This window comes from Neofelis nebulosa, chromosome 4 (genome assembly GCF_028018385.1).
Source record: "Neofelis nebulosa isolate mNeoNeb1 chromosome 4, mNeoNeb1.pri, whole genome shotgun sequence".
Taxonomy (NCBI): domain Eukaryota; kingdom Metazoa; phylum Chordata; class Mammalia; order Carnivora; family Felidae; genus Neofelis; species Neofelis nebulosa.
This window is the reverse complement of record NC_080785.1, coordinates 151,604,286-151,618,170: the sequence shown is the minus strand read 5'-3', so window position 1 is coordinate 151,618,170 and position 13,885 is coordinate 151,604,286. Positions and strand designations below refer to the sequence as shown.

General features: G+C 53.7%; 3 protein-coding genes across 6 annotated transcripts; 1 reads left to right on the top strand and 2 right to left on the bottom strand.

Annotated features, from left to right (window-relative positions):
• Positions 1-58: 58 nt before the first annotated feature.
• Positions 59-3,476, top strand: TCTA (T cell leukemia translocation altered). 2 transcript variants are annotated; one of them, XM_058726942.1, is made up of 3 exons: positions 59-590; positions 915-969; positions 2,093-3,476. In XM_058726942.1, the coding sequence occupies exons 1-3, from the start codon at positions 368-370 to the stop codon at positions 2,133-2,135; spliced, it is 321 nt and encodes a 106-aa protein (XP_058582925.1). In that variant the 5' UTR covers positions 59-367; the 3' UTR covers positions 2,136-3,476. The 2 variants fall into 2 exon arrangements, with proteins under 2 accessions (XP_058582925.1, XP_058582924.1); XM_058726941.1 differs by having other exon boundaries at positions 867-969.
• Positions 3,477-4,374: 898 nt separating this feature from the next.
• Positions 4,375-9,115, bottom strand: AMT (aminomethyltransferase). Its single transcript, XM_058726932.1, has 9 exons — positions 8,617-9,115; positions 8,347-8,514; positions 7,735-7,815; positions 6,714-6,845; positions 6,237-6,315; positions 5,788-5,933; positions 5,523-5,703; positions 5,060-5,215; positions 4,375-4,961 (listed from the first exon to the last, which is right to left on the bottom strand). Exons 1-9 carry the CDS (start codon positions 8,704-8,706, stop codon positions 4,783-4,785), a joined length of 1,212 nt encoding a protein of 403 aa, XP_058582915.1. The 5' UTR covers positions 8,707-9,115; the 3' UTR covers positions 4,375-4,782.
• Positions 9,116-9,231: 116 nt separating this feature from the next.
• On the bottom strand, positions 9,232-13,564 carry NICN1 (nicolin 1, tubulin polyglutamylase complex subunit). Of its 3 annotated transcripts, none has more exons than XM_058726935.1 (6): positions 13,345-13,564; positions 11,987-12,157; positions 11,618-11,731; positions 11,096-11,167; positions 10,656-10,760; positions 9,232-10,582 (listed from the first exon to the last, which is right to left on the bottom strand). In XM_058726935.1, the coding sequence occupies exons 1-6, from the start codon at positions 13,474-13,476 to the stop codon at positions 10,541-10,543; spliced, it is 636 nt and encodes a 211-aa protein (XP_058582918.1). In that variant the 5' UTR covers positions 13,477-13,564; the 3' UTR covers positions 9,232-10,540. The 3 variants fall into 3 exon arrangements, with proteins under 3 accessions (XP_058582918.1, XP_058582917.1, XP_058582919.1); XM_058726934.1 differs by having other exon boundaries at positions 11,987-12,163; positions 13,345-13,561; XM_058726936.1 differs by lacking the exon at positions 10,656-10,760 and having other exon boundaries at positions 11,987-12,163.
• Positions 13,565-13,885: the final 321 nt, after the last annotated feature.

Below are 13,885 nucleotides of genomic sequence, written 5' to 3'. Positions count from 1 at the left end.
CCCCGCGCACGCGCGCGCACTCACAGCTCAGCTACGATTGCTCAGGAGCGCGTCCACGCCCTAAAGGCAAGGCGTTTAACCAATCACTGCAGCCGCGTGGGGCATCACGGGAACTCCAGGGCTATAAAAGACCTGGTTGCTATTTTATGCTTCACGACTCACTCATCCTTTAAGTAAGCAGGGTGGGGCAGGGTGCGCGTGCGCGGTTTTAATACTCCTCCCTAAACTGCCAACTCTTCGCGCAAGCGAAGTAGCCTAGCCTTGCCTAGTTTTACGCGTGCGCACTAACGGCCCTGGCCCCGGAAGACCAGACGCCTGCGCAGTCGGAACTACGGTGACAGTCCCCCGGGTGGGGTATGGGCCAGTCATGGCGGAGCCTTGGTCTGGGCAGTCCTTGCAGGCTCTTCCGACCACGGTGTTGGGCGCGCTGGGCACTCTGGGCAGCGAGTTCCTGCGGGAGTGGGAGGCGCAGGACATGCGCGTGACCCTCTTCAAGCTGCTGCTACTCTGGTTGGTGTTAAGTCTCCTGGGCATCCAGCTGGCGTGGGGGTTCTACGGGAGCACGGTGACAGGGCTGTATCACCGCCCAGGTGAGGCTCCCCACCCCCCACTGGACTCCATCATTGGGCTCCCCAGAACCCCCTAGACTACCACTGATCCCCTAAGGACCTCATCACAGCTTAACTCTGCACCCTAATCCATGCCAACATACCGTTTCATGCCAGAAACCCCGGTCCACCCATCACATTTTAACTTCCTTTGAACCTCAATCAGACAATACCACTAGTCCCTTTAGGGCCCCCACGAGACTCTTCACCAAACACCGCCACTGGCCTCAAACCTGACCTGGGCTGATACCTGCTCAGATCCCCACCCCCAGCCTGCTGCAGCTCTGGATGTGTTCCTGCCCCCAGGTCTGGGCGGCCAGAACGGATCCACACCTGATGGCTCCACGCATTTCACTTCGTGGTGAGTAAATCTGTGCCCATCACAACCCCATGCTTGGCAGGCAGAGGATAGGCCTGTGCTGATAACAGGGATGGGGGCAGGAAGTTCTCAGGGTAGAAGTCCACTAGTTTAGCGGTCTTTACAGCAAGCCCCAAGGTCTTCAACTGGAGCTCAGACTCTAATTTCTGAACAGCCCACCAATATGCCGTTCAGCATGCTGCCTGTGGGGCTATTGTCACAGTTTCAGAGATGAGCTGACAAGTCTGTTGGGTTCCACTCTACTGCAAGCCCTTCAGTTAGAAAGGCAGGAGCCTATGTCCTTACTGCACTTACTGGCCGCATCAGGCCAGCCTCCTCATCTGTAAAGCATCTACTCACTAATCAGAGTATTCATTCAACTAATTTCTGAGCTCCTTCTATATGAGGGGTGTGGTGTGGTGGGGGAGGGGGGGCAACTAGGTCCAGAGAACAAGGACAACCCAGGCCCTGTTTATAGGGGGAGCCAGAGATTTAAAAGGGAGGGCAACAAAAAAATAATAAAAGGGAAGGGCAGCGGTGTGGGGGCAAGGGTAGTCAAGAGTTTTCTCACAAAACAGACACCTAAGCTAATGGCAAAGGCTAGGGAGTGATTAAGTGTACCAGGCAAAGAAAATTGATAGAATAAGGCCCAGGGCAAGAACAAGGGTGTCATATTGGAAGGATAGACAAAGCTGTGACACTGGAGCTCAAACATGAAGGCATTGGAGGGACCCACAATACCCTATGCCAAATTTCAGGAAGCTATTGAAGGACTCAGGAAGGCTATGGCCTGATCTAATTTGTCTTTATAACTGCCTGTTTCATGGCAAGAAAAGGGGTCCAATAGAGAAGGCAAGAGGCCAGTTAGGAGGCCTGCCACTGTCCAGGTCCTGAGCAACTTGGGGAAGGATAGGAATACCATAAGGTGAGGAACCAGGAGGAAAAATGTGTCTTCAGGGGAAAGGTGAGGGACCCAGTGTGGGCTGTGGGAACTTAGTACAGAGATATAGATTGTAGTGTGGCTTTACTGAGCCCACCTCAGCCCCTACAGGGCTAGAGAGAGCCAATCTCAGGGACTGTTGTGCTGCCTGTGGAATAATCCTTTTCTCTTTTCCATCACTTTTAGGGAAACAACAGCAAATGAACCTCTCAAAACCCACAGAGAATAAGGGAAGGCAGCAGAGGGATCTCCAGGGACATCACCGGGTCTGCTGGTTCCCACACTGGGTTCTGCTGCTGCCCAGACCCCAGAGACTGCATGGGGGGAGGGGTTGGGGGCAGGGAGTATCCCAGTGCTTGAAGACCTGGCCCTCCACTGCTCTTGGCCTTGCCTCCAGCAGCTCCAGGCATTGGGCCAGTAAAGTTTGCCTCTACCCAGATCTGGGTGCCTTAAGGAGAGAAGACATGTTCCTCCTCTCTCAGGGGTCAGCTCAGGAGGAGCCTCTGGGTTGGGGAGGCCAACAGTCCATTTTCTGCCTTGGCTTTTTCCTGTCCCCCTTCCGATCCCCTGGGATGTGACCCCATAGAAATTTCCTTGAGAAGAAACTTGAGGTTGACCAGCTCTGGGATTTGTAAGGGAAGTCTGTTTTCTCCTAAGCTCTTGAATTTGTTTTTGCTTTGTTGGCAGGGAGCCAGGAAAGACTGGCCTAGACATGGCCTTATACTCCATGGTTACTTAGCTGGCCATTCAAGTGTAAGGCAAGGGGCACTGGCACTACCTGGACGTGGAGGCACCAAACACCCACTTCCTAGCCCATCCCGAGCTTTTCAGGTGTGAGTCAGGCTGTGGAAATTGTCTTTTCCTGAATATTAACTCATTTATACTCTTCTCAATCCTTGTTGGGAGGTTGGGTGCCTGAAAGACGCTAAGCCCCAAGGGTGACCTTCCACCCCCACCGCTTTAAGTGCCCATGGGGTTGTACCCTGTCCCCTCACAGAGAGGTACTAAGCAGTTAGCGCTGAGTGGCTCTGCCACTTCATCACTTCCCATCTTGACCCGGAACCACGAGAGCTTCATCCTAAGAAGCCACAGGCTCAGCTCGTCCCCGCTAGCACCATCTCAGCCCCCAAGAACCCTCCCTCAACAGCCGGGAAGAACCACAGGCTAGGCAGGCCTGCCACTTACACAGTGGGCCAGGGGAGCTTCCAAAGGTGTGGGAGGCACATGCCAGTTTCTGAAAGCAGCATGACCCTAGAACTGCCTCCCTTCCTGAAGGCTGTATTTCTATACTTGTTTCTGCTGGACCACCAGCTACCTCAATATCCCGCTGCCTGCTTCCTCTATCCATCTGGCAGCCTTTGGCTAGGCCACCTTTGCAGCAGAAACACACTGGAAGTAGGACTACACTGAATTCGTGTACATGTATCTACTTTGGAGGTATCTTCTGACTGGTAGGATGATGGTTTTGCAGCCTCAGGCCTACCCACTGACACCACCACACATAGAATGAGGGTCTCACATTTCACCCCAGGTTCAGCTGAGGATGTGGCTTATTAAACTTGGAAGTGCATCAGTTGTGTGGTTATTCAGACAGGACAAGGGTGTGCATGCACAGGGAAAAGTGGAAAGGGAACACTTGGTGCTACTGCCCCTCAGCGCCCAGAATGCAATGACTTGCAGAGGTGGAGAAATGACACCAGCTCCCTGGAGGAGCAGTGGTAGGTGCCCAATAGGGAAGGGGCACTATCCTCACTAGTTTTTATAGACCTGGCCCTCTCAAGGAGAATCTACTCTAAGCCTGCCTCAGAGGCCAGGCAAGGAGGCATTAGGCTGGCACCCCAGCAATCATGTGGACAAAGGACAATGAAGCTAGAAACTCTGGCAAGCAAGAAGAAAGGAAGCTCGCTTAATGTTTTGTTGGAAGTCAGTGGAGTCCAGTAATGGGCCCCAGGGGCAAAGGTCAGCCCAGGGTAAGGCAGGTCCAGGAGGAGGCCCAGTGTGCTCTACAACAGCCCTGGGGCTCAGAACAGATGGTGAGCCTGGCATGGTTTGCTACTAAGCAGCAGGCTGGGATAACTTGGGAATGTGGAAGAGTGAGTCTGTGTCCCCTCAGCTTTCCCAAGTTTACACAGGCACAATGGCCCTACAGGGCCAAGCCTTTGTGAGTCAGGAATCATTCCTACCCAGGGAGAGGCAGCACTACCCAAGGTAATAATAACCCCTTTGCAGTGTGAGAAACCATGATGAGGTAGGTTGGGCAGGCTTTACCTCCTCCCTAAATGTAAGCCTCTGTTCCACAGCCAGCACCTGGCAGAGTGGAAGGGAGAGAAGCCAGAACTAGTGCTTCCCATAGCCCTCCAGCAGACAAGAATGGGGTCAATGGGAGCACAAGCTGACATTGCATGAGGTGATCCATTGCTCGGAAATGGGGTCTTTTTTTTTTTTTTTAATTTTTTTTTTAACGTTTATTTATTTTTGAGACAGAGAGAGACAGAGCATGAACGGGGGAGGGTCAGAGAGAGAGGGAGACACAGAATCGGAAGCAGGCTCCAGGCTCTGAGCAGTCAGCACAGAGCCCGACTCGGGGCTCGAACTCACAGACAGTGAGATTGTGACCTGAGCCAAAGTCGGACGCTTAACCAACTGAGCCACCCAGGCACCCCAGAAATGGGGTCTTTCAAGAAGTGTACCTCTCCAAGAGGAGAGGCACATGAGAGAGAGAATAGGTGGTTTGCCCCACACACACACCAGAAAATCAGAAACATCCTCCACCCTAGCCACCTACCCCAGAGTATTCAGCCTTAGCTTCCTAACTCTTGTAGAATGCCCTCCAGGTCCAGGCTCCTGGATGGGAAGGGCCCTGACCCAATTCACCCTCACTTGAGGGTATAGTAATTTGTAGTCACAAAGGGCATCTTGCTGACCACAGCCATTTGCTGCTTCCGCCGCACCTCTACCAACAGCGGGGTACCTGGCCGACTATACTCACAGGGCACATAACCCATGGCCACATTCTTCTTCAGGCAGGGAGAGGGGCAGCCACTGGTAACAGTACCTGTGTGAGAAGAAGCCATGTCAGCACCACCTTACCAGTCCAATGCCCACCCTCCTAGGGAAGGGACAAGGGCTCTCCAACTTCCCTGGTCCACCTACCAATCATGGTGCCCTCCATATTCAGGATGGGGCTGTGTGCCCGCATAGGTGCCCCCTCGCACATTAACCCTACACGTCTCCGCTGCACTTTGCCCTTCAGCTGAGGAAGAATGACCGACGCTCCAGGGAAGTCCATGGCAGTTCGGCGGCGCTTCCCTGAAGCATGACACCAGGCTTAAGCCACAGTCCATAAAACCCTTGGCCATAGGAGGTCCTAGTTACAAGGACCCCAAGTAAAATCCATCCAGCAGTGAGGTCCCTTTGCTCAGGGACCCCCAAACTCCATTCCTCCCCTGCAATGCAGTCAGCCACCCACCTCTTGTCCCCAGGTCTTGAAGATTATGCTGCCCACCTCAGCCTGCTGAGGATCTAATGGGCAAAGCCACAGTGGCTACACAGCCTTGGGAGCAGTCATAGGCTGGCCACTGTAGCCTTCAGGATTCTGAGTGCTGGCCCAGCTCACCCAATGTCCAACTGAGACTGCCTTCCACAGGTGTGGTGTGTTCATCAATGTCACTCCCATACAGGCAGAGGCCTGCCTCCAGGCGTAGGCTGTCCCGGGCCGCCAGCCCTGCCAGCTTCACCTCTGGGTTTTCCAGCAGAGCTGTTGCCAGGTGGACTGCCCCTGCAGCTGGCACCGAGATCTGCATGGAACACCAGAGAGCAGGTGGGCAGCTGGCTCCAGAATCCTGTGTCCTGCACCATCCTACACCTACTTTTTCACATACCTCCACACCATCCTCTCCTGTGTAGCCACAGCGGGTCACACGGCAGCCGGACACGCCAAACACTTCCATCACAGCACTGGTCATGAAGGGCAATTTTCTTAGGTCATCTGCCACGCCAGCCTGCAATACCTGGGCCGCAGTGGGGCCTAGGCCCAGGGATACCGTGACCAATTGTCCAGGTCCTAGTTTCCTCTCAAAGCTGGACCACAGCCCTTACTCAGGGACCAGAATAAGCCCTGAGCAAGTGCTATTCTGCAGGTGGGAGAAGGTGCTCTTGCCCACAGCCCATGGAGCCTTACGGCAGGTAGAGGGAGGACATTAATACCAAACAGAATTATGGCACACAAATGTCACACCATGTACACTTTCCTCCTGATAGGCCTTCTGTGCTTAGTAGTTGAAAAGCCAGGAGGCAAAGGTCAGCTCCAACCCTATCCTGGCCTGCTTACCTTGCAGGGCTAGCAAGCCATTATCCACCACTTCCAAGCTCACATCACTGCCCATGTTCTGAAGCTCCCTGACCTTGCCCTGAAAGGAAAGACAGAAACACCACATCAGCTTCTGGGACCACTTACTGAGCACTTACTGTGGGCTGACAGCTGGCTGAAGAGCTGGGCAGAATAGGCCAGTTCCCATCTGACAAAGTCACATAACTAAGTGGTATGGATGACCCGAGGCCAGGTCTGCCAGCGCTAACATCAGGCTCCAGCTTTTACCTTAACCAGAGGATGCTCACTTGGGAGCCAGGGTCAGTTTTACCTCCCCTACTACCCCATCACTGAAACCTGGCATTCTCCAGGCAGGACCCACTCTGGCCTGCTGTTCACTCACTCAAAAAGCCATTGTTTGAGCCCTTTGTCCCTGCTGGGTCTGTCCTGTTCTGTGAACAAGGAACATAGGGTACCTAGAACACAGAAGGGCTGTACCTGCATGAGGGCCAAGTCCTTGTCCCAGCAGCCAGCGTTGGACACCACATACAGGTACCCCTCAGAGGTGCTGGTCACGATCAAGTCATCTAAGATGCCTCCAGCCTCATTGGTAAACAGTGACAGCGTCCCCTAGTGCCAAAATGGAGCATCTTTGCCTCCAGATCCAGGAGTCAGACAATGCCCCCGCCCCCCCCCCCCCCCCCCCCCCGGGCCACTCAGCTGTCACAAATTCCTGAACAAGAAGCCTCATGTGCAGGGCTGGAAGGGGAGGAGGAACAAAGCTAGGTGAGTCCAGGACCCTGTCCAATCCCAGGGTTTTTGATCCTCATGCACTAAGAAAGTTTTCACCCCTTCCCACCTTGGGAGACCTCCCTGATCTGGTGGGGCTTCTGTACCCCTCCCCACTCAGTACTGAGAGCCCCACCTCACACTTAATCCATGACACCTAGGACTTGCTGCTTTATCCCACCCAGACCTGGGACAACTCAGTCCATTCCCCAAACCCCAAGATGGAAACTTCAAAGTGCATCTTGATGATCCCATGAGCTCCACAGCAATACTCCAAAATACTGTGAGCCTGGCCTCACAGCCTCCCCACTGGATGGACAGTCTGAGGTTGAGAGGTCATACGAATCACCTGGGGATCATGTTAAAATGCAAGTTCCGATTCAGCAGGTCTAGAGCAGCGCCTGACAGTGTATTCCCTAACAAGCTCTTGGTGATAATGAGGCTGTTGGTTTAATGGACTGCCTTTGAATTTCAAGGGTTTTGGCAGCATGGAAAATCACAGAACAGGACATAAGCCTGGGTTTCTAGCCTTCCAGCCTGATGTGGTAAGGATGGAATAGCCCCCCCTCCCCTGCAGATAACTAGATGTCCAGACATGACACAGGGACCCCATGCCCCAAGACTGCAAGCCCTGAGAAGCTGTATCTGAACATTGCTGTCCTTCCACCCCTCCCCCCATTTGCTGGCTCATGACTAAGAACACCCATTTAGCAAAATAAGAGGGACCCACCTGGTTTGGCCTTAGCTCTGCAATATCTCCAACCACTAGACTCTCCATCAGCTTCACCCGGTCACAACCAAGTATCTTGGTCTGGGAAAAAGATCCAAAACCTCAGACCACAGTAATCGCTGCAATCAGGAAAGCCACTGGACAAGGAGGCATCCTCCCTGCCATCCACAGTACAGTCCAATGCAGCCTAAGTGCCTGAGCAGTCTTTTGGTTCTGCGGATGGCAGATCCCCACCTTCTGGTTCCCCCACATCCACCAACACAGGAGGGGGTGCAATGGAGGTGTTTAGGAAACTTGAAAGGGCCCAGCACCATCATGAAATACACTCTTTTCCAAACCAACACCCAGGACAGTTGATGAGAATGGGCGCCAGCCCTGGGAAACCCAGGACATAAAGTCATGCTACTAAGAGGGAGTAGGCTGAAGAGATTAAAGAGGAGACAATCAAGAGATCCTCTGAGTTAATTTCCTGGGCTATAGTCTCCAACACCTGAGACCTCCACTTCTGCAAGGGCAGCCCTTGGAATCCACCTCCCAACAAAGCCAAAAGCTACACCACTGTGGAAGGGGAGGAAGCCCTGACCTGGCAGCCAGTATGCTTCCCTGGCTCACCTGCAGCATGTGGGACACATCAAAGAGTGAGCAGTGCCGGCGTGTGTGCAGGTGTGAGGCAACGTGACTGTCCCGGTACTGCACAGGCAGACTCCAGCCTGCAAACGCCACCATCTTCCCGCCATGAGCCAGGTGGAAATCATAGAGTGGTGTCCTGCGGAGCAAGTCCTGCGGGTGGCTGGGTTCAGGGCTACCAGGGTCCCGGCCTCAACCCCCCACCCTTCCCGCCCCTCCAAAATTGGCACCATGCCCCAGTACCCTCTATCCCACCTGTGCACAACTGAGTGGACGGCCCAGGGCCGACGGGAGCGCCTGCAGACGCAAGCCCAGATGGGCCACCATGCTTACTGCCCGCTGCATTGTTGCCCGCAAATGGTGCAGCCGGCACACAGAGGCCACCACTCTGCCAGGCACGCTGGGAGATGTAGTCCAGGCTCTGCTTGGACAGGTCTCTCTCCCATAAAGGGGATCAGAAGGGGCGGGCAGCCCAAAAGGCAGGCAGCCCTAAGGACAGGCGGGGCTTTAGAGCAGAGTGCAGTGACTCCTTTCTGTAGGGAAACAGCCCCAGGTGCTTCCAGCTGATCTTTCTGGGCAGATTAGGCAGTCCAAACCAGTTAAGCTGCTTGGAGTCAGAGCCAGGGGCTAGACCTCCCCTTGATGACAGCCCAGCCTCCAAAAGGCCAAAGTTCCATAAAGGGCTGGAAGGCCTGAATTGCACATTCAGGACACCCGGAGTGCAAGGTCACATGGGGGAGGGGAAGTGGGGGGGTGGGGAGAGCACGCAGGAAGGTGGAGCCAGCCTGGCAGGCTGAGCACATCAGTAAACTGGCCTCTAGTGAGGGTCTCCAGCTCTCCCACTGGGAGGACACAGGCAGCCAGCAGTCATGCATTTCACAAGTATTTATTGATCTTGCTGCACACTAGGCCCTGTGCGGGTACTGAAGACACAGCCATGAATGAAGCACAGTCCCTGCCACCCCCTCAAGGACCTCCTCCTATACTTTCTCTCTCTCTCTCTTTTTCTTTCTCTCTCTCTCTCTCTCTCTCTCACTCTCTCTCTCTCTCTCTCCCCTCTCTCTCTCTCTCTGAAGGCTGCTACTCCCGGAGCACAGGACTGTGGTCATTACCCTCTTAGCAAAAGCTAAATGAGGCTAAATAAATGACCCCACAGGCAAAGATAACACCTGCAAGAACTGTAATAGTTAAGAGCAGAAGGTAGCCACCAAAAGGTAGCTGACCTGCCTCCAGAAAGCTGTTGAGCCACACAAACTTCCAATTTTCCAGGTCTAACACATATTGCAGTGTTGCTGCAGCATAATGCCCTGGAGCAAAGCCAGGAAAAAACAAAAGGTAGATTTTCTCATAAGAGTAGCCTGCCTTATTCAGCAGCAGGCCTGGGGTTATAGCAGACCTCAGCCTCTTGAAAGACACCAGTGCAAATGCCCACCTGGACCCACACCCTACCAAGGTTGGTCTTTCATCACACTTAGCATGATTCTTGAAGGGGGAAGCTGGGAGAAGGGACAGGGTGTGCTTTAGGCAAAAAGGTCCCAGAACTCATTAGACACCAGTCTTGCCAGAGACACTGCCCAGGCTGGATGGGCAGGCCCATTTGAACACACATCCAGGAGCCAGCTCTGGGACCAAGGGATTCAGGCTGCCCAAATCCCCAGCTTCACTCCCTAGGCAGACAGCAGGAGTTAGGACAGGAAATTTCTTCTTCTGGGCATAAGAAAGACGACCACTAGGGGGCGCAGAAGGAAGACGTGGGCTCCTGTTTTTCCCTTGAGCTTCCAGACTACATGACTGCCATGGCTACAGCAGTCTTCCAATGATAGAGCAGGTTTTAGTAGGTCACCCCAGTGCACTGCATTCAGGGTGAAGGATCAGGCAGAAGACTGGAGTGTGCATGTTGGCAGAAGGGGATTCTTAGTAAACAGAACTGGAATGTTTTCAGGGTAGGAAAAGGAGTTTCAGGTTGCAGTCAGATGAGGACAGAGTACATCCCTGCTGAGAGCTCATGCTGAAGCAACTCAGTTTAGCCCCCAAGAATCTTGAATCTGTGAACGTGGCCCAGACACAGTGGGCATGCAGGCAACACTTGTAATGCACAGGGAAAGCACTTCAGCCTCTGGTGGCCTAAACCAGGTCTGGGTGGGCATGGAAGGCCAACATCTTGGCTAAGAGCCATGGTTCAAGTGTAGGAAAGCAAGTTCAGGTCATAACAGCCATCCACCTGAAACACAAAACACCATCAATCTGACCGGCTCAGGGCAACGGGAGCCAAGCAGGGGGAAGCGATCACTCACATCAAAGCGGCCGATCCTTGTGGAGGTGTGACTGGCCCGGATCATCTCTGTCAGCGCCCACATCTGCTGCACCTCGGAGGATACCCTGCTGGGGTCTGGGAGACCCTGCTCCAGAAGGAGGGGTCAGTGGCCATGGGTCCGTCCCCAGCACTGCCCTTAAAGCTCCAGAGAGGCCAAGTTGGGCTACAGGGCCCTCAAACTAAGACCAGTAACATTCCCAGATAACTGGTAACACGTGAGGTTAGGGCCTGATCTACAGTAGGCAGCCCAGCCCCACTCAAAGATGCCTCAAATGGACCACCCCTGAGGAAGATGGCACAGAGTGAACCAAGGGCCCTGGGTCCAGTCCCAGATTTTTTCAGAAAGAGGCCTAGGTGGGGCCTCCTGTGCTGGACACAGGGGCTATTCACACATGGTTTTTACCCAGGATGAGGGCTTACCTCAATGAGGGGAGCAGGCTGCTCACAAGGCACTGGGTGGGAGAGCCACTTGGGGAAGGTCATGGAGGGGCTCTGCAAAGCAAAGGCATACTTCTCTGAAGGAGGCAGAGTGGGAGAGCCCTAGGACCATATTCCAAGGTCCTCAGAACAGAGAGAAGGGCACCTGAGCCTCAGACGCTGAGAAAACCCTGTTCAGGGGTCCACAAAAGTCCAAGGGGGCATTCAGACTACCTAAGTTCTTCTGCTATGCAGGAGGCCCCAGGAACACAAGGAACAAAAGTATCTCCCAGACCCTAAAGTCTCAAGCTCTGAGAGAGGCAGGTGACCTCAAAGGTCAGAGGATATGAGAACATGGCTTCAACTCTCGCCATGAACTTCCAGCATTCCCACCTGACTAATTTCCATGAAGGCCTCCTTCTGAGTCTTACCATCCACTTCCAGCCCCATACCCAACAACCCTAGCCATAGCTAAGAGCCTCCCTGGGAAAGGGCCAACCCAACAGCTCTGAGCTGGTCACTTACCTTTGATCCCTGCTGGTAAATCTGCAGTTCTTCCACTGTGAAAGACAGCCACAGTGGTGATGGCTGTCGCAGAATCAGGCGCAGCTCCAGTACTCTGGCCATGTCACACAGCATCTGACATACATACACACACACACACACAAAAGGACCCAGCAAGGCCCTAGCTCACTGCCCAAGAGCCTCCCAACCAGCAGTGAATGAAGATGCTGCCTCCCCAGACCTTTGAGAAGGAAAGAATGGTAATCCCTCCAAGGCACAAGCCCAGGCCAACCTTGCCTCCCCTCTTCCTTCCTAGTATCCCGGCCCAATCCCCAGACCCCCTGTGAGCCCTCATCTGGACTCCCCTAGTCATGCTGAGTCCCAGCTGACCTGGTGCTTGAACAGTGATACATATTCTTGGGCTCCCTCCTCACTGTGTGGGTCAGGCATGAGGCAGTAGTCCCGCAGGCAGGTCACCCACTTGGCCGGTGTGTGCGGTGAGGTGTGCTGGCGAACACGAATGCTCAAAAAGGCTGTGTAATAATTCTTAAACATGATCTCCTGTAACTAGAGCACACACAACCCACCATGACAAATCAGACCCAGGGCCTGAGAGGCTCAAACATACCATCTCCTCCCCTTAGGAATGTACTCTACTACCAATCTAACAACTTCAGCAAGCATCCACTGGGGCCCAAAGCCAATTTCACTTCCCTAGAAGAGCTCATAGTCTAAATGAGCAGGTCATACAAATAAACCATGACTGCAGATCTTGTCACAAGTCTAAGATGCTGCCAGGTCAGAACCCTAACTCTAGAGGAGGCAGGAAACACGGCCTGAAGATGAGGCCTGAAGGAGTTCATCAAGTGAACCAGGAAAGATAGACAATGTAAAAGTAACATATGCAAAGGGGCACCAAGGGGTGAGAAAACCTGGCCTACCTCTGAAATGGCAGTGATTCAGCCCGGCACCGGGAATTCTCATCATTGGACACTCATCAGAATCACCCAAATAAGTTTTTTGTTTGTTTTGTTTTTGTTTTAATATAGATGAATAGGCTCCACCCTAGGTCTACTGAATCAAGATTTACAGAGTTGGTCCATTTAGTGAAGTTTCCTAGCTTATAGCAAGAAACAGCTTGAAAGATCACCACACACTATAGGACAAAGTGCATGGGGTCAAGAGGCAGGCAGGGTGCAGACACAGGGTGCAGACTCAGGCCACTAGAAAGTGGACTTTGTCCTCTGTGCTGAGGTCTTGTCGTGTTAGTCACTCTGTCAGTAGATGTGGACTGGACAGGCAACTGGAGATTGGAACCTGGAGCCATTAGGATGATCCTGATGAGGAATGAGCTGAATCTGACCTGGCAAGCAGGGACTGTAAGAATGGGCAGGAGGCAGGTTTTGAGGTAACTCATTGCCTAATGATCCCTAGCCCAGTAGCCAGGAACAAAATGACCTCTCACCTCTCCTTGGCTCACAATTGTATTACCAGCATCACCCTACTATCTTGGCACTTCTACACCAGCCCTGTCCTGGATACGGGGCAGAGATGTTGAAGAGAACAGGTCAGAACGCTGCATTCTAGTAAATATGTGTTAACTGAAGGAATAAGTAAATGGTTAACTGGCTCACGAGGGCAAGAACACTGCAGAGGCTTTCTGTGAAAGATTAAATACCCAGGACACGCCCTAGTTCCCGGGTCAGCCCCGCCCAGGAGCCCCGGTCGCGCCCACGGGGCTTGCTCACCTCGAAGGGCGCGACGCTGGGGAAGGTGACATCGATGACCAGCACACCAGGCCTGCCTTGGGAGGTTCGCACGTCGCCCACCTGCAGGGCCACGGTGCCTTTCACATGGCAGGGCACCGACACGCGGGACATGGTGTCAACAGGCGCGACCAAACCCAACTGCCGCTCCTGGCCTTGGTCCACTGGCCTTCCCGGCGTCCCCAGCCGAGTCCCAAGAACTACAACTCCCGGAAAGACTCGCGCTGGGCCAGCCCAGCCAATTACAGATGCTCTGGGCCTGCAGGGAGTCGGAAGTGCCTGCGGAAGTGTCCCTTCAGCCAATCACGGAGCGAGCGTTTAGAAGGCATCGTGGGGCCCTGCCCCGAAACGTCCGAGCCTTCTATATCTGAGCTGTCCTGCCCTTCACTGCTCCGGGTCTTGTGCCGTTCCTGGTTCTGTCCCGGGCAGTCGTTGCTTAAAACTCGTAAAGCCACGAGCACTACTGAGCTTTGTGCCCGGCCGACATTAGTTTCAAAAATAGGTATGAACGCCTCCCCTTTTT

Excerpts from the sequence above, each read along its gene's own strand:
- NICN1 (XM_058726934.1), bottom strand. The coding sequence starts at position 13,476 with ATGTCCCGCGTGTCGGTGCCCTGCCATGTGAAAGGCACCGTGGCCCTG. Across the intron at positions 12,164-13,344 it reads CCAGCGTCGCGCCCTTCGAG|TTACAGGAGATCATGTTTAA; the intron begins GTGAGCAAGCCC and ends TGTGTGCTCTAG. Across the intron at positions 11,732-11,986 it reads TATCACTGTTCAAGCACCAG|ATGCTGTGTGACATGGCCAG; the intron begins GTCAGCTGGGAC and ends TATGTATGTCAG.
- TCTA (XM_058726941.1), top strand. The coding sequence starts at position 368 with ATGGCGGAGCCTTGGTCTGGGCAGTCCTTGCAGGCTCTTCCGACCACG. Across the intron at positions 591-866 it reads AGGGCTGTATCACCGCCCAG|ATCCCCACCCCCAGCCTGCT; the intron begins GTGAGGCTCCCC and ends ATACCTGCTCAG. Across the intron at positions 970-2,092 it reads TCCACGCATTTCACTTCGTG|GGAAACAACAGCAAATGAAC; the intron begins GTGAGTAAATCT and ends CATCACTTTTAG.
- AMT (XM_058726932.1), bottom strand. The coding sequence starts at position 8,706 with ATGCAGCGGGCAGTAAGCATGGTGGCCCATCTGGGCTTGCGTCTGCAG. Across the intron at positions 7,816-8,346 it reads ATGTGTCCCACATGCTGCAG|ACCAAGATACTTGGTTGTGA; the intron begins GTGAGCCAGGGA and ends TCTTTTTCCCAG. Across the intron at positions 5,216-5,522 it reads CAGTCTCAGTTGGACATTGG|GGAAGCGCCGCCGAACTGCC; the intron begins GTGAGCTGGGCC and ends GTCATGCTTCAG.